The sequence below is a fragment of the Gymnoscopelus microlampas genome (assembly GCF_963454915.1).
Source record: "Gymnoscopelus microlampas genome assembly, chromosome: 3".
Taxonomy (NCBI): Eukaryota; Metazoa; Chordata; class Actinopteri; order Myctophiformes; family Myctophidae; genus Gymnoscopelus; species Gymnoscopelus microlampas.
The window spans coordinates 34,759,369-34,785,279 of NC_139940.1; the positions used below are offsets into that span (position 1 = coordinate 34,759,369).

Sequence of the window (25,911 nt, forward strand, 5' to 3'; positions counted from 1 at the left end):
ATAGCGGAAATAAGCAATCATGTATTGTAGATTTTAACTATTTTAAGATATCTGAAAATCCTAAAACTTTACACCTATGACATGCCTAGCCCTGAAACATGACTGTCATAAGACTAGCCTCATGTGAACCCTATGACATGCCCAAAATAGAGACGGCATGTTGAAAGTGGTAAAGTCCGTATGTGGGTTTTATAAATATTTAACCAATGAAAAGTATTAACAAGACCTTGTGACCAATAAATATTGGATCACTGGTTTTCTTTTTTTTACATTTCCTGAAAAGTTACGGTTTTGGACATACAAGTTTTCTGCCCAACAGCGACAATATGTCATCATATATCACGTGATTATCACCTCTTGTGCTGAATATGTATGTGAGAAAGGTTACACAGAAAGTAAAGAGATAATGAAAAGCAACACAGACGCATACAAACCCATTATATTTTTATTTGACATAAAGGTACTTTTGGTTTCTGGTCAGGGGCTTTATTGAAAGCACAGACCCTGTTTGCACCAATAGGCAGAACCAGTGACAGATTAAATTAGTCATTAATTTGGGCCAAATTAGGTTTTTCCCTCCCAGAGATACAGAAGAAACAATATATATTTTTGTTTTTTTTCCCCCTCTGCAGCCTTTTTCCAATGACAAAACATTCAGTCAATTTCATTTGACTTACATAATGACAACATGCAGCTACATCTGTTCCATTCTGTCACTGGTGGTGGTGATGATGTCACAAGATGACGAGCAAACAAGTTATTTTTTTGTTATTTTTTTTCTTTTTCTTTTTTTTACAAATTACACATCAAATAAGCAAAATTGTAAAGACATCTAAATAATAAAAACAACAATAAACAAAGATTCTACATAATGTCACAAAATCTACATAAAAAAGGCGCAATGTTGTACCTGGGCCCCTTTAAATAACCATATCAACAAGCACATAATATAACCTCAATGTCCCTCCAATACGCATGTCCATCCATCTGCCTATCAGTCCTCCACTTTTCCCAAATGTTTGCTCTTTTTTTCGTCTTGTCCAGTCACAACAGCAGTCTTATTTCTCTAATGCATTTCAGGAAAATGCAAGTTGGGGGGGAACGTGATGAGAGACTCTTAGCGGTGAACAAGAGGCTAGGGTGGAGAGGGTAGAAAGAAAAGGAGTTTTAAAGTCCATAATGGCCCAAGCCTTGTGGCTGAATGTGCCCCATCTTTCTTTGTGCATAAACAGTATATTCAAATCATACAGATAGCAGCAGCACCCCTGCGGTGAGGGGTTGTGGGGGGGGGGCGGGGTGGGGGTGGAAGGGAGGGAGGGAGGAGAAGGAATTGGGGAATGAAAGGAGGAAGGTGGTTGAGTCATTTGAAGGTGGAGCGCTACTTTGTGGTGCCATCCTCCTCCGGTGAGGCCAGCTGTGTGTCTTGGCCTCTGCGGTGCCGGTGCTCTGTTTTGTTCCTGTTTTCAGAGTCTTCACGGTCACCTGTCTCTCTCTCCCTCTCTCGTTCCCTCTCTCTCTCACGTTTCCTCTCCCTGCGCCCTTCCTGGCTGTCCTTGTCTCTCCGGTTGTTGCGATTCCGCCGCTCCCCCCTTCCCCCAGCCTTCCTCCTGCCTCCTGGACGAAAAGAGCAGAGCAGAAAGAGGATAAAGTCAGCTCATGTCATGTAAAATGTGGGACTACATACTGTACAGTGTAATCCTCACCACATCATCATGTCATCTGTTTTTGTTCTGGCTGGTACTGAAGAGGTTTCTCTTTGTGGTCCGGTGTCCATGAATACTGTTCATACATTCATTCCAGCATAAGCCGTTTCAAACCAGCATCTGCCAAATCAGTTTAATTTCACACATAGCCTGCTTGGTGCGTTGTTTTGTTAACAAAAGTGCTGTTATTCTGACTGAGTTCTCCCCACAGGGAAAAAAAATGTGGTGGACAGAAGAATGAAAGAAAGAAATGTGAAACTCCTAGAATGCGAAAGATTGCATGGATAATTTCATGTTTAAATGTTTATAACTTCCATATAGCCTACTAACTTGTGCTATGTGGTAGATTTTGACATTAATTCATGCAATGTTCTCCATTCACCACAAGATGTCAGTCTACCCCCACAGACAGACGCCACACCCTGTCAGACTTTCAGCTGTTGCAATCCGCTGGTCTGATAAGCAGGCTTTGTCCAAAATAGAAAGCCTTTAAATAAACCCCCCAATTTATCTGCTCTTGCAACACCATCTCATAAACAAAACAAGGAGTTTAGGAATGCTGGAGGTTTATCTGCTGGAGCTCAGGCAGAAGTTATTAATGATAATAACAAGATACACCCCCAGGGCGAGTGGAGACAGATCTAGCTAGTGAAACCAGGGGCCCTTTCCTGTTGTTGTGCTGCTGCTGTCCATGTGTGACTGGAGTGGAGCACCACAGCCTGCTTGGATGGCTGGCTGACTGGCTGGATGCATGGGGATTGTGAAACTGCTGAAGTAGGCAGTAGGCATGGACACAGGGGGGAGAGAGAAAGAGGGGTGATAGAGTTGGAGCGAAAGAGAAAGACCCATATCTCTTTCTTCCTCCCCCGTCTGCCTCATAGCACCCCCCGCACTCCCTTCCTCTCCCTCTCTCCATTAATCAGCCCAGTTCCTTGCCTGGACCGGGCAGTGGGGCTCACCATTGCTCTGCCAGTCCAGACCTGACCCATACATTCCAAGGGTCCACTCAAAGCGATACAGGGCCCTACCAGCCAACTGTGTTTAGTCTTTAAGCAGGAGTAATGAAAGACCTTAGAGGTATACAAGTTGTGAGGGGGAGAGGAGATGGCCCCTGCCCCCATACACACATACAAATGAACCTGTATGTACTCATATATGCATATGCACACTGTCTGTGTACGAACGGTGCAGTGTGAAAGAAGTTTTGTTGAAAAATTAAAGCAACAAACAAAGTCCACTAAAAGGGATGGATGAATTGATGGACAGATAGCGTATCTTGGTGGTCTGACTCATTTCGACTCATCACTCTCCCCTTTCAACACAGGAAGTCCTCTGGGTTCACAATGTTTTCTCTGCCTTGACACCATAACTATTTATAAGATCAACAGATTAGTCACACTGTATTCTCTCCGCTTTTGCAGAGCCAAAGCAGAAACCTAATCCATGCCAATGTTGAGATCATTAGGGGGAGCGTTTATCAAACCAACCTGCATTTTGTTAGTTGGACTTGGACCAGTTTGTGATCAATCTTGCATGTATTGACAAGGGGCGCATGGACCCTGACAGTGGTGGAAAAATTACTCACATTTTAAACTTAAGTAAAAGTATGAATATTGCAATGTAGAAACACTCTGTTACAAGTAAAAGTCCGGTAATCAAAATTTACTTGAGTAAAAGTACAAAAGTATTAGCATCAAAATATACTTAAAAGTACTAAAGTAGAAAGTGCTCATTATGCAGAATGTAAAATGTATAATATCAGATCTACAAGCTCACAATGTGTCGCGATGAGCATGTAGATCAGCTATTTTCAAATGGCCGAAATGTATATATACGTCTGAAGTGGGTAATGTATGATTTGTAATAATAATCAAAATCTGCAAAGTAACTAGTAACTAAAGTTTTCGAATAATTGTAGTGGAGTAAAAGTATAATATTTGCCTCTGAGATGTAGTGGAGTAGAAGTAAAAGTACAGAAATTTGGAAATACTCCGGTAAAGTAAAAATACCTCAAAACTTTACTTAATTACAGTACTTGAGTAAATGTGCTTAGTTATACCACTGCATACATTTATCAAATGTTTTTGAATGCCAAACAAAATGTACCCTAAAACAGAATTCACATTATGTGATCTTGAGAGTAAAGTCTAGATTCTAGTGTATAGTATTAAAAGGTATTCCAATATCAGAGATGTACAGCATGTCAAGTTTAACCACATGAACCCTATCACCCCTATTCTGGGCATGTCATAATAGGCAAAAATAGACAAAAAATTGATCAAAATAAACAAACATCTGGCACACATCTGTGAATATTTGGCGATAATAGCAGATCTACAAAAAAAAAGATGTATTTATCTCATGTGAATACATCCAAGCGTGGTCACCATAATACCTCACAAAGCAGATAGCTCTTTACAGGGATACCAAAATATCATCTGGAATCAATTGGCCACAAATGTGTAGGGATAATCGGTGATACTCATGTAATACTGAGGTTGTACTGTGAATGCAGATGGAAACCTCTCTAACCAATCCCACCTCACGTTATATGTTATTTTTTTCCATTTATGCTGAGAGTTGCACAACATTATACACAGTCAAATCTGGCGTGTTAACTGTGAAAGCGTAAAAAGGGTCAATCTTTACAATTACAACATAAAACACTTTTACTGTGTATAGCCAACACTGCACTTAAATGTGTTTTTTAACATCGACCCACAAACACACATCAATAGAGAAGTAACATATTTCTTTAAACTAGCTTTAAAAGGATCGTGTTAATGATTATAGTATCTCTCATGCTTAATTTATACTCATAATATAAATCATGCTTTAGTAACACAATGAGTGGTGAATTTGTCTTGTCATTTTAATTCAGGCCCTAAATTGGGTAAAAACAAAAGGTTTGTGTCTGGTCTCAAGATGAGATGTGATGTACGCTTTTAATATCTCACAGAAGCTCTTCTTAAGATCTCTACCAATTAACCAAGAAGTGAATTACTGTATTGTAAAAAACTAGTCTTGGCCCGGACGGTTGGCGTAACCGTCTGGGCACCCAGCCTGACAGAGTGTCGTGGGTTTGACTCCCGATCCCGGCGACCTTTGCTGCGTGTCACCCTCCTCTCTCCCTATTTCCTGCCAGTCTACTGTTCCTATCAATAAAGGCAGAAAAATCCCCCCAAAAATGTAAAAATAAATAAAAATAAAGACTAGACATAAAGGTGGCCGCACACACAATTAGTCCAAGTGCCAATCTTTTATTATGGACGCAGAGAAATAGAAACCACGTTTCAGACAACTGCCTTCTTCAGGATATAAACGATTACTATTGTATTGTTTTCATGTTCTCTAATAATTAGATGACGAGAGGAATGTCTGCAGTCATTTGTGCTATCCCCTCTCAATGTCTTTCACAGCCCTAATTATTTTTTAAACCCATTCATGGCTGTTAACTCTGCTGAAAAGATGGTTGTAACTTCTAGAACGCTCAAATGGTCACACAGAGCACACACTGGCCAGTAAACTGTACCGCCGAACGGGGCCGAGGGGATTTACTGGGAGAGAAGCTGTCATAGACTGTCTGGCATGCTGGCACAGTGAGTGAGAGACAGACAGACCAGGGAGGGAGTACACCAGAGAGCTGTTGTACAACCATGAAAAAAACAGATTTTCGAGAGAAAAAACATCAACGTGAAAGTGAAAGTTTTCGGAGAGCAATATTGTCACATGACAAAGTATATTTTAGGCTTTAATGAGGGGACAATAACAGACAGAGCAAGGATGTGTCATGTGTGTGTGTGTGTGTGTGTGTGTGTGTGTGTGTGTGTGTGTGTGTGTGTGTGTGTGTGTGTGTGTGTGTGTGTGTGTGTGTGTGTGTGTGTGTGTGTGTGTGTGTGTGTGTGTGTGTGTGTGTGTGTGTGTGTGTGTGTGCATGTGTGAGCGCGTGCGTGCGTGCATGCATGCATGTTGTGTTTGTACAATCAGTGTAATGATGGCACATCCTCCGTGGCAGGCGTGCTGTCGTCCGGGGGGCTTCTGGCGGGAGCCAGGCTGGGATTAAAGGCTCTGGCCTGTCCTGTAGGAGGAATGCCCGCCGTGCGGCCGCCAGCATTATTGTGCAGGGGGGGTGTTGTGTGTACGTGTGTATGTAACGTTCCTCACTTAGTTGGTGCTGGCTTGTGTGTGTGTGTGTGTGTGTGTGTGTGTGTGTGTGTGTGTGTGTGTGTGTGTGTGTGTGTGTGTGTGTGTGTGTGTGTGTGTGTGTGTGTGTGTGTGTGTGTGTGTGTGTGTGTGTGTGCGTGTGTGTCGGGGGGTGTCTCTGTATGTGAGTGTGTATATATGCGTAGGACGGGAACTGCATGTGTGGAGGGGTGAGGCATGATTGTGTGTGTGTGTGTGTGTGTGTGTGTGTGTGTGTGTGTGTGTGTGTGTGTGCGTGTGTGTGTGTGTGCGTGCGTGTGCGCGTGCGCGCGTGTGTGTGTGTGTGGTTGGGTGTGCGTGTGTGCGTGTACGTGTGCAGGGGGTGGCCTGTTTAAGGGGTTAAGTTTGGCAGAGGGCACCCAATCTATCCGGCTAGAGAGATAGAGAGGTGAACAGTAGGTCGATCGGAGGACAAATTAACCAGCGTTAACTTGAAAGGCATGGAGGCGGGTGAGGATGTGTATAAACATTCACAATCTCTACTCATGGATAAGGGATGAGCAGAGCCAAGGTTTTCCCCTGACATTCAGGGCTTGCATTTGTCTTCTTGTTTCCTGTTGCTTTCTGCTTGTTGCAAGACGATATCACCCACTTACGCTTTTAGGAGCTAATCACTTCCTCCTGGAAGTTGGGATTTTTTACTGCCAACTCTTGAAGACTTGAAATCACATCTAAAGGCCTCTACACACCAGGGGCGTGACGAATAAATTATACGTAAATGTGAAATACTCGCCGGCGAGTTATTCGCATCAAAACTAGTATGAATACAGTTGATACTTCATTTATACAGGCCTTTATTCAAAGTGCGGAAACTGAGAACATTTTACCTGGTTCAGAATAAATATTACACCACTTTATTGGTGAGTAATATTCACGCTCTATGTGAATGTATTCTCATGACGAACAAACTAAAATAGATTTTAAGGCAAATTAATCGCACAAATATATATCCCCGATGTGTACATACATACCTTAAGTCTTTGACTGCCAGAAATAAAACATTGTTTGCTAAGCCACTGACAGCGATGATCGAGTGTTTTCACTAACCTTTGAAAAAACATTTTATTTATCTCCAGTATGATCGCTTTAAAAGACGTATCCGAGAAGAATCGGGGGGAAACAAGCGTGCCGTCGCGATCATCCATGCCATAAATATTGGCAGGTGAAAGTAGGTTGTTTTCGCCAAAAAGCAACATAAAGCAGAGCATTTTTTCCAAATCCATTAACATGGAAGTGAATGTGGTTGTTTTTTTGCGATCACGTGATTTGCTGCTTCATTGCTTCACTGAGACTCAAATGGTGACTCATAGGTTAGCGAACAGCGCCATCTAGCGTAAAACCACTGAAAACATAAAATCTCGTCATTCTCATCATTGGCAGTCAAAGAGTGTCGCTGTGAATCTGTACATCGAACTGGAAGATATAAGAGAGTTTGATAAAAGAATGAATATGTATTCAGGTTATTGGCGAGTTCATGAATGGAGAGAGACAAAAATAACTTGAGAACAGAAACCATGACGGGCGGAGAATGAAAATGTAAAGAGAGGCATTAGGTAGCAAAGTTGAAGGATGTTGTATAAAAGTGCAGAGAAAGTGGAGTAAAGTTGACAGAGAATGTGTCAGAAGTGCGTTTGCAGAGTTTTGTAAAAGGGAAGGAGATAAAATGGTGACACGTCAAAGCATACAAGGTGATTCGTAGGGGAAGAGGATGAGAAAGGAGTGGCGGGACAGAGTGAAAAGCACAGATCAAGTGATCAGGATGCAGGAGGAGAAGGGGCCAAAGGAGAGGAAAGGAGGAGGACGAGGAAAGGCATCAGACAAGTAGGAGAATAAAGGGAGGATCAAAATTCAAGTACACAGTAAAACTGTGTTAACCACTATGAGTTTACTTCTTTCGTCGTATGGTGGTGTAGTGCAGTGAAAATATCACTTGTACAGTAGATAGTTTGTAGATTTGCTATTTTTGTTAGGACAGGAGAAGGGGCTCTGCTGGGGGACCACTGACCTGCATAGCGTGTTCACAACATAAACAACCAGGGAAGGACACTGCCAGGGCACATAGTTAACTCTTGTTTGGCTGGGGCAGCTGGGTAATAACACACGGTGGCAAGGTCGATAACCACACACACACACACGCACGCACGCACGCACGCACGCACGCACGCACGCACGCACGCACGCACGCACGCACGCACGCACGCACGCACGCACGCACACACGCAGCTTTGTATCCATCATCTCTCACTCTCTGACTCCACTAGGCTCAGGAGGGACCAATGAAGCGGTCAACTCCACACCAAGTCTCAGCGCCGACCCAATCAACCAGTATCCCTAGTAGGGAGAAGGGGTTGGGTCGGGATACGGTGGTACAGAGGGTGGGGTGGGTGAGAGAGAGGGATGAGAGGGTGGACCAGGTGAGAGGACGGGGTAGGTGAGGTTGAGAGAGGGGAGGGGGCAGAGTGGGTGATGAGGGGAGGGAGGTGAGTGATGAGGGGAGGGGGTGGGTGAGAGAGGTGACAGGGGTGGGGTGGGTGAGAGAGGTGGCCTGTTGTTTTCTTTGGAGTGCTATAGTGACGGGAGGGAATGTGTGTATCCGTGTGTATGCAGGCGTCTGTGTGGAGGGGAACGAGCTGAGAGAATGAATCGAGAGAGATAGAGAGTGTGAAAGAGGGGGAGTGAAAGTGGCAGATGGAGGACAGTGAGACATGCACGCACACACACACACACACACACACACACACACACACACACACACACACACACACACACACACACACACACACACACACACACACACACACACACACACACACACACACACACACACACACACACGCACGCACACACTGAGGCACGAGACAGGGGTGACAGAGGGCACATTTCACTGTCTGCGTTACAGATTGGATCCAGGCAGTAGACTCTCTTTACAAATTACCACCTAGAGTGTGAGCCTTGTAGTTATTTCAGTGAGCCATGTTGGACATGCTGTTTGTTGTGCATGTGTGTGCGCTCACATGTCTGTGAGAGAGTGTATCTGTATCTGCTTTGGCTGTGAATATGTCAACACGGGACTCCCTCTTCCTTTGGTTTGGCGCCTAAATTCTGATTCTGATTCTGATTCTGAAACCCTAACCTTTAACTTCACAGAAAGTATGCCTAAACCTTAACTTTAACCCTAACCCTATCACATAAACTATACCTAAACATAACCTCAAAATCACGTTGATCTGGGCGAAATATATAAGACAGAGTCCGGTGTCAACACAGCCCTAGTGTGTGTGCGCATGTGTGTGTGTGTGTGTGTGTGTGTGTGTGTGTGTGTGTGTGTGTGTGTGTGTGTGTGTGTGTGTGTGTGTGTGTGTGTGTGTGTGTGTGTGTGTGTGTGTGTGTGTGTGTGTGTGTGTGTGTGTGTGTGTGTACCAGCAGCTGTGGGGATAAAGCAATTCTGATCCCCAGTCGCTGCGTGCCCCCCCTATGGGAGGATGTTGATGTTGAACTGACCATTCTGCTCCAGAGTCTGGAGCAGAATGACAGACACACGCACGCATGCATGCGTGCGTGTGTGTGTGTGTGCATGTGTGTGCATGTGTATGTGCCTGACACACACACACACACACACACACACACACACACACACACACACACACACACACACACACACACACACACACACACACACACACACACACACACACACACCCACACCCACTGTGTTTGTTCTGTCAGAGTGTGAGGCCCCAGGGGACTGGATCGCAGCCTCCTAGCCTGTCTGTGATGTATCATTTAACACTACATGGACGGCTGAAAAACAACCAGCCACAAAACACCACTTTAATGATGCGCAGACAGGCACATACACACGCGCACACATACACACATACACACACACACACGCACATGCATACTGGCATGCATGCACCTTCACACACGCCCTAAACACGGTGATGGAGCTGTGTGTACTTTACTGTGCACTTGCGTGCGCATACACAGTACTAAATCTTCGACGACACATGCCTTTATTTCTTTTTACGACTCTAGTCTGAGAAGCATTTTGCACTCAATTCATTAGAGATGATCACGCGATCCCATGTTTATGAGAAGCAGAGCGCGGTTTTACTGTTTAAATATCGAAAAAGGTCTCAGGGGAAAAACACAAAACAACCCTATTGCAACATCACACATGTGTGTCCCCCCCTCTGTCCTCCGCTCTAACCACAATGAAAATCCTCTGAGTAAACAGCCATAGTCCCTAACGGAAGAATGACTAGTTCAGATTATACAGGCTGAAGCAGCAAGTCTGGGTTTCAGAGAAAATTGTAATGCTGCCATATTACAAATTATTAGAAGCATTGATGGTCAGAATGACAGGAATCAACAGCAGCTGCATGTGCAGCTGCTGACGTGTGTTTTGACGTGTGTTCACACGTCAAATCTGACGTGTGAACAGTTTTCTGATGGGTTGGGATTATTATTACGCCCATTGTTTTTGACACTTTGCAAAAGAGACATTGATGGAAATGCTGGGATTACACCACTTTCAGACAGACAATACGAATGCCTGTGGTATAGATAAGCCAGACACATAACCACCAAACCACATCTCTGCACCACCAGCATTTTCCTTCTTTCTCACAATCATCATCAATAACATCCTCATTGCATTTACCTGGACATTTCCTCCTTTTGACCAGGCACTCTTTGATCTCGGAAATCTCCGGGCAGGGGTTTCCGAAGGGCGATGGGTACTGGAGGACCTGCCGTGTCCTGGTCTCCTGGCCCCGCTTGAATCCACAGGTTCTCCCTGCCCGAGCACAGGGACTCCACTCACCCCACTCACCCACCTCACAGTGCACTGTGGACCACGGTCAGACCAGTGGAGGAAAGAAGGTTGATGTCAGTGGCTTGGAGAAGGTATAGGACTTTGTTTTGTGTCAATATGATATCCTAAAAGAAGATTCCATTCTATTCTGTTCTATTCTATTTCATCCTGCTATCTTATGATCCACTGCATTATTTTCTTCTTACCAGAATTGTTTTTCAAACATAGGTTTGTCAGATTGCTTATAAAATAATGTTCTATTGAACTGAGCTGTGAGGATATTGTTTTTGTCAATCTGCAACTTTATACAAAACCGTTATCACAGAATGACATGAAACTTTCAGGAAAGATGGGTATGATCCATGGCTTGATTAGCTGATCAAACTTTGGAGGTAATTGGGTCATAGTCCAAGTCAAAGGTCACAGAAACGTTTTGAATTGTTTTCTGTTTTCGTAACCTAATAAAAAATGTTAACATCCTTCTATATAAACCTTTATTGATCTGTCATGGCAGTACCACAGTTATGAAACACAGGACAGATACAACTAGGAGTAAAACGAAAATGGGTAGGGTTCTACATATTTGGTGTCAACGTCATCAGTCAAAATAGCCTATTTTCTATCCTATAACTGGTCAACTGTTTAAGTAAGAGACATATTCATTGTTTTTGACCTTGGGTGACCTTGAAAGGTCAAGCTCATGGTCATATGGTCACTAAAGTGGATCAATGGCCAAAATAGATGGAGCTTGTCCTGTGTTTGTTGTGCCTGCCTGGCAATATTGTGTTCTCTCCTGTTTTTGATAATGATAACACATTCTATAAATAAGTTAGGAGCAAAGGCTATGAGCGAGTCTCATTCTTGTCCAAGGTGGATTAAATATATTTGACTAAAGGCCGATGCACACCTTAACCCATTAAGATTTGTGCCGTGCTGCGAGCTTGTACTGTACATCTGCTATTTCTGAACATTTCTGAAAGATCTTGAAAGTGTTCTCTTCTGGGGGTTCCTGGCACAAAACATTTTCAGGTGGGGGTCCGCTGCCATGTATATGTATATCAATTTGGGGGTCATTGGCACGACAGGTGCACAGGATAACAGAAAAATCACAAGCATAAAAAGGAGAGAGCGATCCCACAAACTAAGTCTGGAACCAAGTCTGGAACTTGCAAAAATAATCATTATTCTGTAACAACATGATAGAACAAACTATACCGTGTAAACAAAACGTTGTTACTGAATAAAGAGTATTTTGCAAGTTCCAGACAGTTGTTTGGGATTCAATTTATTTGCCACTGGGCTTCATGTGAATGACATCATCTAATTCCGATATGTTGTTGCATCTCACGCACACTCGCACGCACGCACGCACGCACGCACGCACGCACACACACACACACACACACACAAGCCTGACCTTGCGGGGTGCACTCCATGAGCTTGTCATCGGGCTCGTAGTCTTCGGGACAGACGTGGTGGCACCGTCCCGTCAGCTGGTACAGGCCTGGTCGGCAGCGTGTGCATGTGTCACTGTTCACACATGAGTCACACTCCGCAGGACACTCTGCAGAGAGCCACACATGTCATGTCTGTCACCATACACTGTGAAACCTTGACTGTTAACCCCTTAAAACCCATATGGTTGAGCGAAGTCCCTCAGGGCTCTGTACTTTTCTGTTTTCTGTTATTGTGGGGAAAGCTTTCGCTGAAAATAGCCGATCGACAAGCCCTTGTCGATCTGCTTTTTTCTGCGAAGGTTTTCCCTCAGAATATGGATCCTGGCGTTTAAGTGGTTAATTATATGTGCACTCTCAAGAGTTACAAATGGACAAATTAACGCTAAGGATGTCATTGTTTATAACCAAAATTGTCGATGGACTACTAACATGTGATCACAGTAAATACTCACTGGGAACGCACTCCCTCTGTGCGTCGCTGCGGACCAGCCCCTCGGGGCAGTTCTCCAGGCATTTGCCCAGGTGAAGGTAGAATCCTGCTCGGCAGCGCGTGCAGAAGTTCTTATTGAAGCAGGAGTCGCACTCCGGTCTGCACTCTGACAGGGAAATGCATGACAGACCCACCACTGGCGTTTATTTAACCGCACAAGTTATCGTGTGTATATACTGCCTTTTAAATATACAGGGTGTCATTTATGTTTGTGTGTGTGTGGTGTGTGTGTGTGTGTGTGCGTGCGTGCGTGCGTGCGTGCGTGCGTGCGTGCGTGCGTGCGTGCGTGCGTGCGTGCGTGCGTGCGTGCATGTGTGTTTGTGTTTGTGTGTGTGTGCCTGCACGTCTGGGTGTGCATACTGTATGTGTGCATATGTCATTGGGAAAGGAGAATATGGGTCACTGCAGACAAATGGATGTGTTTTACTGGGTGGGTGGTGACCTATGTTTTCAGTACAAAGACGTTTTGAACAGGGAAGACGATCCAACTTTGCAATAATCAGGTTGCTAGTAAGTTTCGTGAGCATGACCGTATCTGGCAAACAGGAACATATATCACTAGCATTGGGGCCAGTAGGACTGCCACAGGTTCTGTGGCTGTTTTTTTAAGAATTGTATATGGACAGAGGACATGTATTTTGACAAGGTCTCAGAGCCACATAGCCAACTTGTGCTTGTGTTTATTATGTGCAAGTTAAAACATACCATAAAGAGGACAAATTTGACTCATGACAAGTTTGAGATTCTTTCTTGTGCATGTGTTTGTCTTGAGTACGGGGGAAAAAGCTAGTGTTATTCACAGGTCACTAACACTATACATATATATACCTAACAGTATTTGTTCTTCTATGTATTATTCCCAAAATAGTTGTGTTCTTTACCAGTTTGATCAATGCTTTTGTAAAAACAAAAATCCATGTGAGTAATATAAAACAACTGATGTAATTGTAAAAGCTTTACGGTAAAGTTCTAGTGTAGACTGATTTATACTTTGTCGTATGTGGCGCATTGTGGGCTTATAGACAGTCTATTTTTGGTGCGAGGCACCGTCATACGATGGATTATTTAAGCATGAAACTGAGGATTTGGCTGTGGCATAGTCACTTACTGGTGCAGGTGTTTCTGTCTGGGGAGCGTGTGTCATAGAATCCCCGGGGACAGGAAGGCACACACTCCCCTATCTGCTTCATCCCGTTCCGCTGCAGATGCATAAAGTAACGTGGCTTGCAGGACAGGCAGCCATTATAGTCTGAGCAGGTCAGACAGCCACTCTGCTGGCACCCCGTGCTCTCTGTGGAAGAGACAACAATTCAATGGAAAACACAAGCACCTCAACAAAGTGAAAATGAGCCATATTTAAGTGGCAATAAGTCACTATAGCTAGTTGGTAACCGTCTTCTTGCATAAACCTTTTAGACACGTACATGCGTGCTCGTGTGCACACACACAAGTTTTGTGGGTACCCAAATAATAATGCCAGCGTCCCAATTGTCAACTCACAGCTGAAATACGTCTTTCTGTCCGTGCCTGGGATAAAACCAGAAAAAAAAGGAAAATCTTTAAGTGGGATCTCTCACATATGGATCAGTTTTAGGACTTGGGAAAAGCTAGCAGCAGGAAAGCAAATGACAAATTTTGTCTAAACCTGAAAAGCAGGTTTTTAAAAACAAATTACGACTGATGCCATCTATGAATTCAAGAAAAGTAGCCCCAAGAGAGCCATTAGGGGCCCCAGACAATAGTTCAGGAAGTCAGTTTGTAAGATATATGGTCCAATGTCTTACAATTAATTTAGTTCAGCTTGACCTCGAATAACCTTTTCTATTATGCTTTGAAGACCAAGTGTGTGTTATGTTTTGCATAGATTATGAATCAAGAGAGAAGCCAAGCAGCTGAGAGCTAACCGTGAGGTGGGTTTAGTTTTACACTCAAACTTAACCTAACACTCAGGATTTTGCAGTAAATATTGCAGCGTACAATGGTAATATGGCTCTATCATGTTCGGGTATTAAATTCTGACTCTTAGAAAGTAACAAGAGAAGAGATAAGAAATTACCAGCTTGTACAAGTATGTTGTATTGTACATGTGTCATCCTGTTTGCATTTCTGTTCGCATTTCCATATAAAACCCAACCACAAAGAAACCAAAAGTCCCTGACTTTGTAGCAAAGAGTGAACTTTGAATATTTCTATGGTGAGAAGCAAGTCTTCCTGTGGTAAAAACAGAATGACAAAAAAAAACAGATATTGTCTCATTTTACAGTAACATTGTGAGCATTCCTTGGGATTTATTCAGTGATACAAGCCTCTCTCTGAGTCTTCGTGTCTCCTTTACTCTCTCTCTTTTTTGCTCTCTTTGCCCTGTCTCAGTCTGTCATTCCATATTATGATGATTGCAAAGCGTTGCACCCTACAAAGAACACGCAGGCAGATGGTCTGCACTCTGCAACATCCTAAACATCCACAAATTCCAAAGCGCCTATATACTTTAAATCTGTGTGTGTGGATATTCAACATAGTTTTCCATGTGTTTAGCAAGCTTATAACTATAGTTCAAACCTTTATGTTACAGTAGAAGCTCTATGTGGTAGTCCACAACCACATATAGGAACAAAAACCAAGCATTGCATTTTGAATGATTCTTTGTTCCGGAGGAGATGCTCTTCAATGAGATGAATTTCAAATGAGCAGATTAAAAGAGATTCAACCTTTGGCATTTGTGGTGCACCCGTTTGTTGATTTTAAAATGCATTTGCAGACAACTTCTGACCCATTTTAAACATACGGTATTCACTATATATCATGATGGTTGGACAAACAGTACCAGAGATATGGCCAAGTTTCTGATGGAGCACATCCTCTCTCAACATTACTGGTGAACAGCTATATTGTGTATTTAACTGGGCTGGATTCACAATCCAATAGACAATGTAAATGCATTTTTATTCAGTAATAGTATACCAAGTTTGTGGAGAGCTTAAAAACAAAACAAAAGGCTTTTAGGGTGTAACTGATTTCAATGTCAATATTGCAGACAATCCTTCCCGATGGTCCAAATTGACCAATTTCCTGAGTGAGATATGCTGTATAAGGGCCAGATGTTATTGTTATGGGACTCACTGTGCAGGGTGTTGTGGTGTTTAAAGTTTTTCATCTGTAATAGTGCACACGTCAGGTCAATTAGGATATGCTGCGATTCATGAGTTTGTCCCACTGCCTGACATAACATTTTAGGGTTTACATGTTTTGGCTCTGTCCTAGACATATCTAAGTGTACAGATAGACAAAGCAACATAAACATGCACATGCATGCAAACAGACAAACTCAAAACATCTGTACAGCTACTGGATATAATAACTACAATAACAAATAAAACGTATAACAATTAACATTCACCCAGGCCAACAACTTTCTTGGATGACTTTCTGAGAAATGAAACAAAATAACTTATAATTTCCTTGTCTGTCAAGTTACCATGACATTTGTGCAAAAGAACAGTAACATAACTCACATTTACTATCTGTTTGTCAGATTATTTTCCCACAGCATCCAATTGTCTCTAAAACACATGTCCATATTAGACTGAAAGAGTCTAAGAGAGACTTTGATTTCTCTCTAGGCATGTACTCTGACAAAGGTAGAGTGTTGATAGCAGGGTGTCTTATCGAGATTAATTGTTGCTGCTATATTACTCTGGTTTTGTGAGGCAGTATCGTTCAAGATAAACATCATGGCAACAGTAGGTAGTAGCCATTGTAGAGATTTGTCCAACATTCATCTATTATTGTTTACTAGTATTTTCTTTATGAGGGGTGAGTGCAGGGTCATTTGATTGACTGGTGTAGCCTACCAGGAGAGTGTGTGTGTGTGTGTGTGTGTGTGTGTGTGTGTGTGTGTGTGTGTGTGTGTGTGTGTGTGTGTGTGTGTGTGTGTGTGTGTGTGTGTGTGTGTGTGTGTGTGTGTGTGTGTGTGTGTGTGTGTGCGTGCGTGCGTGCGTGCGTGCGTGCGTGCGTGCGTGCGTGCGTGCGTGCGTGCGTGCGTGCGTGCGTGCGTAAACTTTTCACACGCACTGCCAGTAGGCCAAGGCAGACACCCTCATTTTTCCAAATCGGCCTCAAGGTGGCATTGTGCGAAGGTGGTGCTACACCAGCCCTCTTTATGGTTTGGCCTAAAACTCTTGAACCTTAGGTCATACAATTAATTTCCCCTGGATTCCCTGAAAATTATTCAACTGCCCATAAAGTCCCAGCTTCTGTCCTAACTAGATTTTCAGCCATTTTCTTAAAAACAACTACTACTCGTCAGTTCACACAAATCACTACACATTATCTCTGTAATCATGTGAACATGTATCGTACCAATTTGTCACATTCCATTCCGATTGGCTAATTAACAATTGGCTTCCAAAATGTGCAGGAGGGGCCTACTTTACAAAGAAGGCCAAAATATCATCGTCTGATCAACCCAAAGCAATTTCACTTTGACCCATGATCAAAGTGGCATCAGAAAAGCTATTTGCTATTGATTTTCACCAAATTAGGTACACATGATCTCAGGTGTCATGTGACAATGAGCGTCAAACAGGTTTTGGATAAGCCATACGTTTGCATGTAATTGGCTTCCAAATTTAGTGTCAGGAGGTGTCTATTTCTTATTAAAAAAAAGACGGCATACATCATGAACATCCAATCAAGCCCAAATTGCAATCACGTGTAGAGGGGCCTGGGTCCTGACGGCCGCAACCCACAACTTACACAGCCCTGCATGGGTAGATATGAGCACCGCAAATCTCCATTCACTCTCCACTTTGTTTCAGAGTGATGATAGCCATGCACATATACACTGCATTTGATCTAAAGCCAAATCCATGTGAATCACCATGACAGATCCATATCAGTTAGCCATTATATTAAGGTAATGACCAGATCGTGAGACATTCTCTAGGAACATGGGCAACATAGGTTTAGTTGAGCTATGAGGCCCGACCTTTACCTTTGACCATCAAACTGCACAACATGTCACATATTATATAGTTCCATGACCGTACGTACGCACATACATACATACATACATACATACATACATACATACTGTACATATATACATGCATACATACATACATACATACATACATACATACATACATACATACATACATACATACATACATACATACATACATACATACATACATACATACATACATACATAGACAGCCTCATTACAATTGCTTCGCAGCTCAACTAATAATGCTTTCAATTAAATTATTTGAATCAATGGAGGAATGAACTCTTTTTTTCTTATCAACCTCTGTCTATCACCACCTGTGTCCTGATAGTGCAGAGATCAATATCACGCGCACAATTTTTACTGCATTCATTTTGTTGAATGCAGTAATGTCTGAGATCTTTACTAAGCTCATAATTGTCCTTCTAATTAGTACAAACCACAGCAACTATCTTTTTCTGAAGTGGTATATTTTAAATAAGGTAAGGATCCAAATCTCAGGGTATCATGCTAATAGGTTACTCCATTCTTTGGTAAAAAAAACAAATCCAGAGTAACATCAGACCCAGGCATCCATTTACCCACATAATGAAACGTTTCCTGTACTGATATAGAACCTGAATAATACACACAAATGTTATTGTTAAGATCCCATAATAATTTATGTATTTTAAGAATATGCGTTTAGTTTTTTTTTGAGAGAGAGAAATGCTTTGATTTATCAATTCATGTCCATGTCATTAAAACTTTACAATATGTACAGTAGGCTAATGAAAGTTGATACAGTATATAATGTACCAGACAATGTCAGCTCATGAAAAAGGCTAACTGGATATACAAGATTCTGCAGAACAATTACAATTTAATTGAGGTTAAAATGCACAGAGGACGCAGGGGGGTCTCGTAGAATCGGAGAAAAACAATTGTGTCGCCACGATATTCCATTCCATAGTTATGGGCAATTGAATGTGGGTTGTTTTCGCCAAAAAGCAACAGTCACCCGTGGCTTTATACTAGGCACCTTGCTGTTTTCACTCGACAACAAATATCTTCGTCAAAAATAGCCAATAACCGAACGTTCACCCCAGAACTGAGGCACTACAGACAGTTCATGTGGTTAAAAAACAGGCGTCACTAAACAGGCCTGAGTGCTTGTCTGTCAATTTATGTCATTGTTAATGTGGCTGCATTGCTGTTATTTTGTGCTGTGGAAATGATTATTTCTCTTGGGGACAATAAAGTCTAAAGTCTAGTAAATACAACTGCAACACAGATGAAATCACCTTAGAACAGTGATTCCCAAACTGGGGTCGCCACATTTTTTTTTACTGATGTATTATATTTATTTATTTATTGTATGTATGATATATATACCAAATTGGCCAAACTGGCAAATATTACGTAAGAAAGAGGCAAACATTGTGAAAATAGCCGATCTACAAGCTCACAAAGCCTCGCAGAGCGAGGCGTTGTGAGCTTGTAGATCGGCCAATTTCACAATATTCATCTGTGGAACCGAGTCAAATGTAATGCCAACAATTCCAAGTGCTTGTCAGGGTGGGGGGTCCCCAGTTCAAATACGATTATTTTGGGGGGTCCCCAGTTCAACAATGATTACTTTGGTGGGTCGCGGCCTGAAAGGTTTGGGAACCCTTGCCTTAGATGATAGTTTCTGGTCCTACACTCACTGCAGCTATATCACTATATTTATGGGTATAGCAGTCGAGGAGGTTTGTTAAAGTCACGTAATACAATGTTTCAGTCCAAGAGCTAATGCTGCCAAGGGCATGCATGCATGCAGGTTTCTGTGGCTGTATCATATTGTACAGGGGATGACAGAACTTAACAGATTAATCCATCAGTAAAGTGCAGTGTTTTATACTCCTGCTCTAAAACTCATGTCTAGGATCCAATGTCTATGACATTGGATCCTTTGGTCCCTTTTTGGTATTCAGCACTAATACTTAGTTTATATAATAGATGCTTTAAGGAGATGGCTACCACAGGTGTCCAGGGGGAGGTTTCTCTCTCTCAAACACACATTTTATGCCACTGGGTTTGAGTTGGCATTTCTCCCACTCTTCGCAGCTCAGCATTTTGCTGCCAATTTGCCATATATCATGGTACTGTGTTTGACATATCTCAGCAATCTTTACAACTGCTGTCCATTTGCCCACATGTGTTCCTGCCAAGCAGCCCTGATTCAGAGAAGCCTTAAGACACAGGAATTTGGCCTTGCCCTTGCACTTGCACCAACACACCCTCAGCTGGGCAGTGGTATCTTGCTTAACATACCCACACACTGACACACTCACTCACATAATGCACACATGGACACAGAAACACACGCATGCACACACGCGCACACACACACGCACGCACACACACACACACACACACACACACACACACACACACACACACACACACACACACACACACACACACACACACACACACACACACACACACACACACACACACACACACACACACACACACTCACACACCACGCATCTGCACGCACGCACACACACACAGTCACACATATACAGTTAAAAAAATATTAGTTTTATAGTCTAATAGAAGACAGGTGGAACCACAGACAGTGATTCTCTGTTCAAGTTTCACAATGAATTCTTTAATGTCTTCCTTGTCTTTTTAAGGTTTCCATCATGCTACACAATGGATGCCCGTCCCTTCTCATTGTTTTCCCTTCAGATTAAATCTAAAATCTGTGGTTAGTGTGTGTGTGTGTGTGTGTGTGTGTGTGTGTGTGTGTGTGTGTGTGTGTGTGTGTGTGTGTGTGTGTGTGTGTGTGTGTGTGTGTGTGTGTGTGTGTGTGTGTGTGTGCATGGTTAGTACCCATGCATCATCACTCACAGGAAGCCTGGAGATCTGACCCAGCCTTCGCATGGTAATTTTGGCCAGTTGACTGAATGGTCATTGACTCTCTCCTTCTCCTGCCCCTTCTTCCTCTCTGAGTAGTGTGTACTCATTCACCCCCCTCACACTCTTGCTTCCTCCATCCTCCTTGATATCTGTGGATGCATCCGATTCATGTCCATCTCAATTCCATCAAAGCTTGCTTCGCCAATCGGGAAGGCAGAAGTTCACTCTTCTTACTTAACCCTCAATGCAGAGTGAGTGCATTTCTTAGTCAGATGGGATCATATTAACATGAGCTCAACTGAGAATGCTGGTATCTCATCTCGGGACACAGGCTCATCAGAACATACTGCTATTCTTGTTATAAATCAGAAGAGACTGGCCACTGACCCAATTTTGGTCCTGGAATAGTTTAAAAATCAGGTGTGACTGTAGTCAAAACATAGTCTCTCTCTTTCTCTCTCCCTCTCCCTCTCTCTGTCTGTCCAGTCTTCCCAGTCTTATATCCTTTTCCATTACATTTTCAGACAGAAATTAACATTTCAAAGGATCTCTTAGCTTCTGGAGATGTATGGTAAAAGCATACAGACATTGTAGTCCAGTGTATCTGCATCTGTCCTACATTAGTGACAGCAGGATTTCTGTACAATTCCTCTTGGGGGAGCAACAAAGTAAGCATGTAAAATGAACTTCTACAGTCAACACATACAGTAAAGGTTTTTTACTCCTCTCCTCTGTCTGAGGGCGACTTTTGTTTGTTTGCTCTATTTCTGCTGAAGACTATTATTGAACCAGAGCCCACTGATCCTTGCTTACCTCAAAAAGCCTGAACCAAATTATATTGGACTGAACTGAACTGGGTCTGGTCTCTCCAAAGTGAGCACAGCTCCTTGCTCATTTGAAGTACATCTCAGTGCTCTGCGAGCATAACTCTGTAGATGCCAGCAATACATAAACAATACATAAAAACAACATGTGATCTCACCTTCTACACACTAACCACTGCTGTGTTAATTGGTGTTGTACACCTGTTTAAAATAACGGCGGGGACTTTTCTTGGTCGGCGAGGTTTCAAATAACAGAGCGACGCGTAAACTTTTGAAGAGAAAGAAATGCAGAATGAGACTTCAACCACAGGTGGCAGAGATAAAAACATCACTTTAAACTCTATTATTGCACATCATGAACAGTTTTAAGCCACGCTGGCAGGTGATACATGGAATATTCCAGTTATCTCTGCATGCTCTCCTCTAGCAGACTTGGTCAGAATGCACATCTGGACACCCTCAGTGATAAAGTGTGCGTAGGAAGAATACAAAAATATACTTTATTGATACTCATTTCAGAGTGTCATGGAAAAACGCTGGTCATAGCTCAAGAGATGAGACATAATGTTGGACTGTAGGGGTGATGTATGGGATATGAAATACCAAGAGATTTAGAGGACCGTTTCTCAATATGTGGTGTCTCCTTTGTTCTTCTGATGGACCTACATTTAGCGTTATCTCGGATTTGGAGTGGTAATTAAAGTGAGTTATGATTTCCATCTTAAGTAAGCCTAGCACAACATTTTAGAGCACAGCGCAATATCTAAATAGATAAATAGCAACCTGCATGGTAAAAAAATCCCACAAAGTGATCCTTTCTCCTCAGTTTACAACCACATAAAGTGTACAACTTGTGGAACGTATAGCCTGAAAGTAGGCTTCCTATTGTTTCTGCCAGGCAGATATCTGGATTTTGCTCAGACCAATAGCCTGCATAGCCTCTTGATACAAGACTGTTCGATGACCGTCTTGATCCAAGGCTATAGCGTTGGCCAATGGTTCTTAAAGTGGGGGCCAGTGACTCTCAGGGTTCCTTGAGGGGGTTCCAAATGGACCCTTACAAGTCTGTAACTCTGAATTGGAACCATTCCATTTGTATACTGTCATAGTTAAGGAGAGACCATGAAATGTAAAAGTTTGGGAACCACTGGTGTAGGCTACAGAGTCTGACTATATGATATTTAATGAGTCTATCTGGCTTGCTGCTGTCAGGGGAGAAATGTGGCCTGGCAACAGTAACACATTGGAAGGACTCGAATCGCGAACAGACATTAACAAATACATTAGGTGGAAGAAAGAGGGGAAATAACTAATTATACTCAACACATGAGTGGGACCTTGAATAGGCTACACTGTTTCCCAAACGTTGGGTCGGGACCCATTTGTGGGTCATGGACACATTTTTATGGGTCACGAGTAAATGTCAAAAAACATTTTTTTTTAATCCAAAGAAATTCAACATTTTTCATGAATCATAAAAAAAAAATGCAATGATTTTTCAAAATAATTTCATGAATAATCATTTTTAAAAATCCATAAATTATAAAACTAAATGTTTAAGAAGTAGTGATAATAGCCGATCTACAAGCTCATAACACGGTGTTGTGAGCTTGTAGATCGGCTATTATCACTAGGCCTACTTCTTAAAATGTATTTTCTAATTTATGGATTTTTAAAAATGATTATTCATGAAATTATTTTGTAGATCTGCTATTTTCACTAGTTTGGGGAACCGGGCAAACGTCTAATTTCTCTTTTGGGTCTTGAGCTAAAACGTTTGTGAACCACTGGTTTAGGCACTGACCCCACATAGTGCGGGCTACTGTTCTGACCGCTAGAGAGCGACGGGAACCAGGGGACTGAATGCAACGCTCAGCTACCGAGCGACTGCAGCGTCCTGGATGGATTGATGGAGCACAATGCATCGAAAGAGAAAATCTCCAGGACTGGATATTAAATGGTAATAGAATAAGATTGGATACGGGGATTGGAAGCTTTTTGCAAGGTAGGCTAATGAATGGAATGAGTTGTTTTACGCAATAAATTGAATTGTTATGGATCTTGTCAGAAAAGGGCCAACCAGTAGGCTAGCCTATAGGCTATAGCCTAGAAATCGTCTTAGTATGAAAATTGAAAACATCAATGTGATTACACTGCAGTGAAGCGTGTATCACTTCACAGATGTGTTTCTTGATTTATAAAAAGTTGCGGAAAAAAGTGTCCCTAGCATGTTAATTATTGTTATCCCGACTGTCCCGACTAAAAATAATAATATATAGGCTAATATATAGCCTATATAACCTACATTCTTTTTAAAGTAAACTGTAGCTTGAACTTGCGCTGAATGTGGTGACGGGTGCACAGAGCAGTGGTTCTCAAAGTTGATTCCATCCATGGACTCTCTCTGCCTGGGTTCCTTTTAGGGGGTTCTAAATTGACCCTTACAAGTCTGTAACGCGTCTCTGACAGTGTGCAAATGGGACCAAATGGACGGGTCCATTTGGTTCCATTTGTACCCTGTCAGAGTTTAAGGGCAGACCTTGAAATGTAAACGTTTGAGAACCATTGGCATAGAGCAGGGTGAGAAGAGAGTCAGGACGCACCATCAGGCAGCCTCTCGTTACGCGCATGCAGTGCGCCCTTTAACTTAAAGTATTTGAACTTTTTTTTTACTCACGTTTGTGAGGCCGGTGCCTGGCGCTGCTGTGCTGCTGACAACCAGTGTATTCCATGCAGTGCCAGGTGATCAAAACAAAGGAGATCAGTTGTAATTGCATAGTTAGCCCACAGATGATGAGACTCGTACAAGCCAATGTCAATGTCCACCTATAATCACTGATTGGATGATGATGATGATGACTCCGCTGTGTCCCGCTACAACACGCTGGCAGTGGGTGTGGGGTCTGTAGCAGGCCTATAGAAGAATTCCTAGACAGAGCAGGACCCCCAGCCCGTTGCGAACGCATGAGATATAATGTGTTGATAAAAATGTGCGGTGATGGCCCAATGATGCCTGGGCCGCTTGGACAGTAACATCCTGGATAGGATCCTCATATGGAGCCAGGAAAGCCAGACTGAAATCAATCAGGTAGCAGTTATATGATCCGTGCCGTGTTTGAGAGCATTACTCAACAACAACAAAAAGAAGAAGAAAAAAAAATACTATATTATTATCCGCTGTGCGCAGGAGGAAAGCAGAACCATATTAACACATGAAAAAAAGTTAAAGGAAATAATTGGCATAACGACTACATTGGGGAGAAAAAGGGGGTTAAAAATATTGGCTACTCTAAATTAAAGGAAAAAAAAGAAATACAAAAGTTTGAGATATTCAGAAATGATAGAGATCTGATTTCTCCTTCCAGTATTCCAAGCTGTAAATTCTCTATAAGAAGCTCTTTGGAGATGCGCCTGTTCTGTGCGTCCCGGTTGGTTTCTAGTAGCCTGTCATGCCAGGCGCGGAGAAGAAGGTCCTCGCGTCATCTCAGCATCAAAGTTGGTACCAAAAGTGCACGCCGTCACACGCCCACCTCTATTACTATGAAATAAAGTGCCAATAAAGTCGGGTTTCGATGAGGTGTGAATGTTTCGTTGTTCTTTTTGATTGTCGCAGCAGCAGCGCACGCACACACACACCTCTCTCTCTGTCGGCAGCAGGCAATTGAACCAAAGTACAGCCTAATCTCCGCAGTTTCAGCGCTTTTCTGCTTTGCGTGCAGGACCTATTCAGTCAGTCCGTCTGTATGGCCCGCTGATGACTTCAGCCCTCTGCCGTTTCTCTCTCTCTCTCTCTCTCTCTCTCTCTCTCTCTCTCTCTCTCTCTCTCTCTCTCTCTCCCCCCCTCCTAGCGCTGCAAAGTTTATTTAGAGGGCAAACCCCCACGTCAGAGAGAGCGAGAGAGAGAGAGAGACACACACACACACACACACACACACACACACACACACACACACACACACACACACACACACACACACACACACACACACACACACACACACACACACACACACACACACACACACACACACACACACACAGAGTGAGAGAAAGAGAGAGAGAGAGAGAGAGAGAGAGAGAGAGAGAGAGAGAGAGAGTTTCACTCTCACACACACACACACACACACACACACACACACACACACACACACACACACACACACGCGCACGCACGCGCGCGTGCGCACCCACACACACACACACACACACACACACACACACACACACACACACACACACACACACACACACACACACACACACACCGTCAGAGTCAGACAGACAGAGTCAGAGTCAGACAGAGAGAGTTTAAGTAGGCCTACCCTTTGTAAATTTGACAGTGTTCTAGAGTTGTTTTTATGCACCATAGAATTTTGGGTGATGTAATATTATCCTCTTTAGTTATCTGCACGGATCTGGAGGGCTTGATTTAGATATGGTACAATTAACAATATTTATTTCGTTTTTTTTTTCTTTCTCTGGCATAGGGGTTGGGGCTAATGATTTCGGTTATAC

The 25,911-nt window shown here is 42.8% G+C and overlaps 1 protein-coding gene across 1 annotated transcript; it reads right to left on the reverse strand.

Annotated features, from left to right (window-relative positions):
• Nucleotides 1-431: 431 nt before the first annotated feature.
• rspo3 (R-spondin 3) lies at nucleotides 432-25,168 on the reverse strand. Its single transcript, XM_084052647.1, has 6 exons — nucleotides 24,074-25,168; nucleotides 13,781-13,963; nucleotides 12,635-12,778; nucleotides 12,143-12,289; nucleotides 10,573-10,758; nucleotides 432-1,614 (listed from the first exon to the last, which is right to left on the reverse strand). Exons 1-6 carry the CDS (start codon nucleotides 24,360-24,362, stop codon nucleotides 1,379-1,381), a joined length of 1,185 nt encoding a protein of 394 aa, XP_083908773.1. The 5' UTR covers nucleotides 24,363-25,168; the 3' UTR covers nucleotides 432-1,378.
• Nucleotides 25,169-25,911: the final 743 nt, after the last annotated feature.

What these genes read in the sequence shown, in the direction of transcription:
- rspo3 (XM_084052647.1), bottom strand. Translation starts at nt 24,362, where the DNA reads ATGCGTTCGCAACGGGCTGGGGGTCCTGCTCTGTCTAGGAATTCTTCT. An exon ending in AGACAGAAACACCTGCACCA is followed by an intron (nt 12,779 to 13,780) that starts GTAAGTGACTAT and finishes TTTCCCTGTCAG; the next exon opens with AGTGCAGACCGGAGTGCGAC. An exon ending in ACAGAGGGAGTGCGTTCCCA is followed by an intron (nt 12,290 to 12,634) that starts GTGAGTATTTAC and finishes GGCTCTCTGCAG; the next exon opens with AGTGTCCTGCGGAGTGTGAC.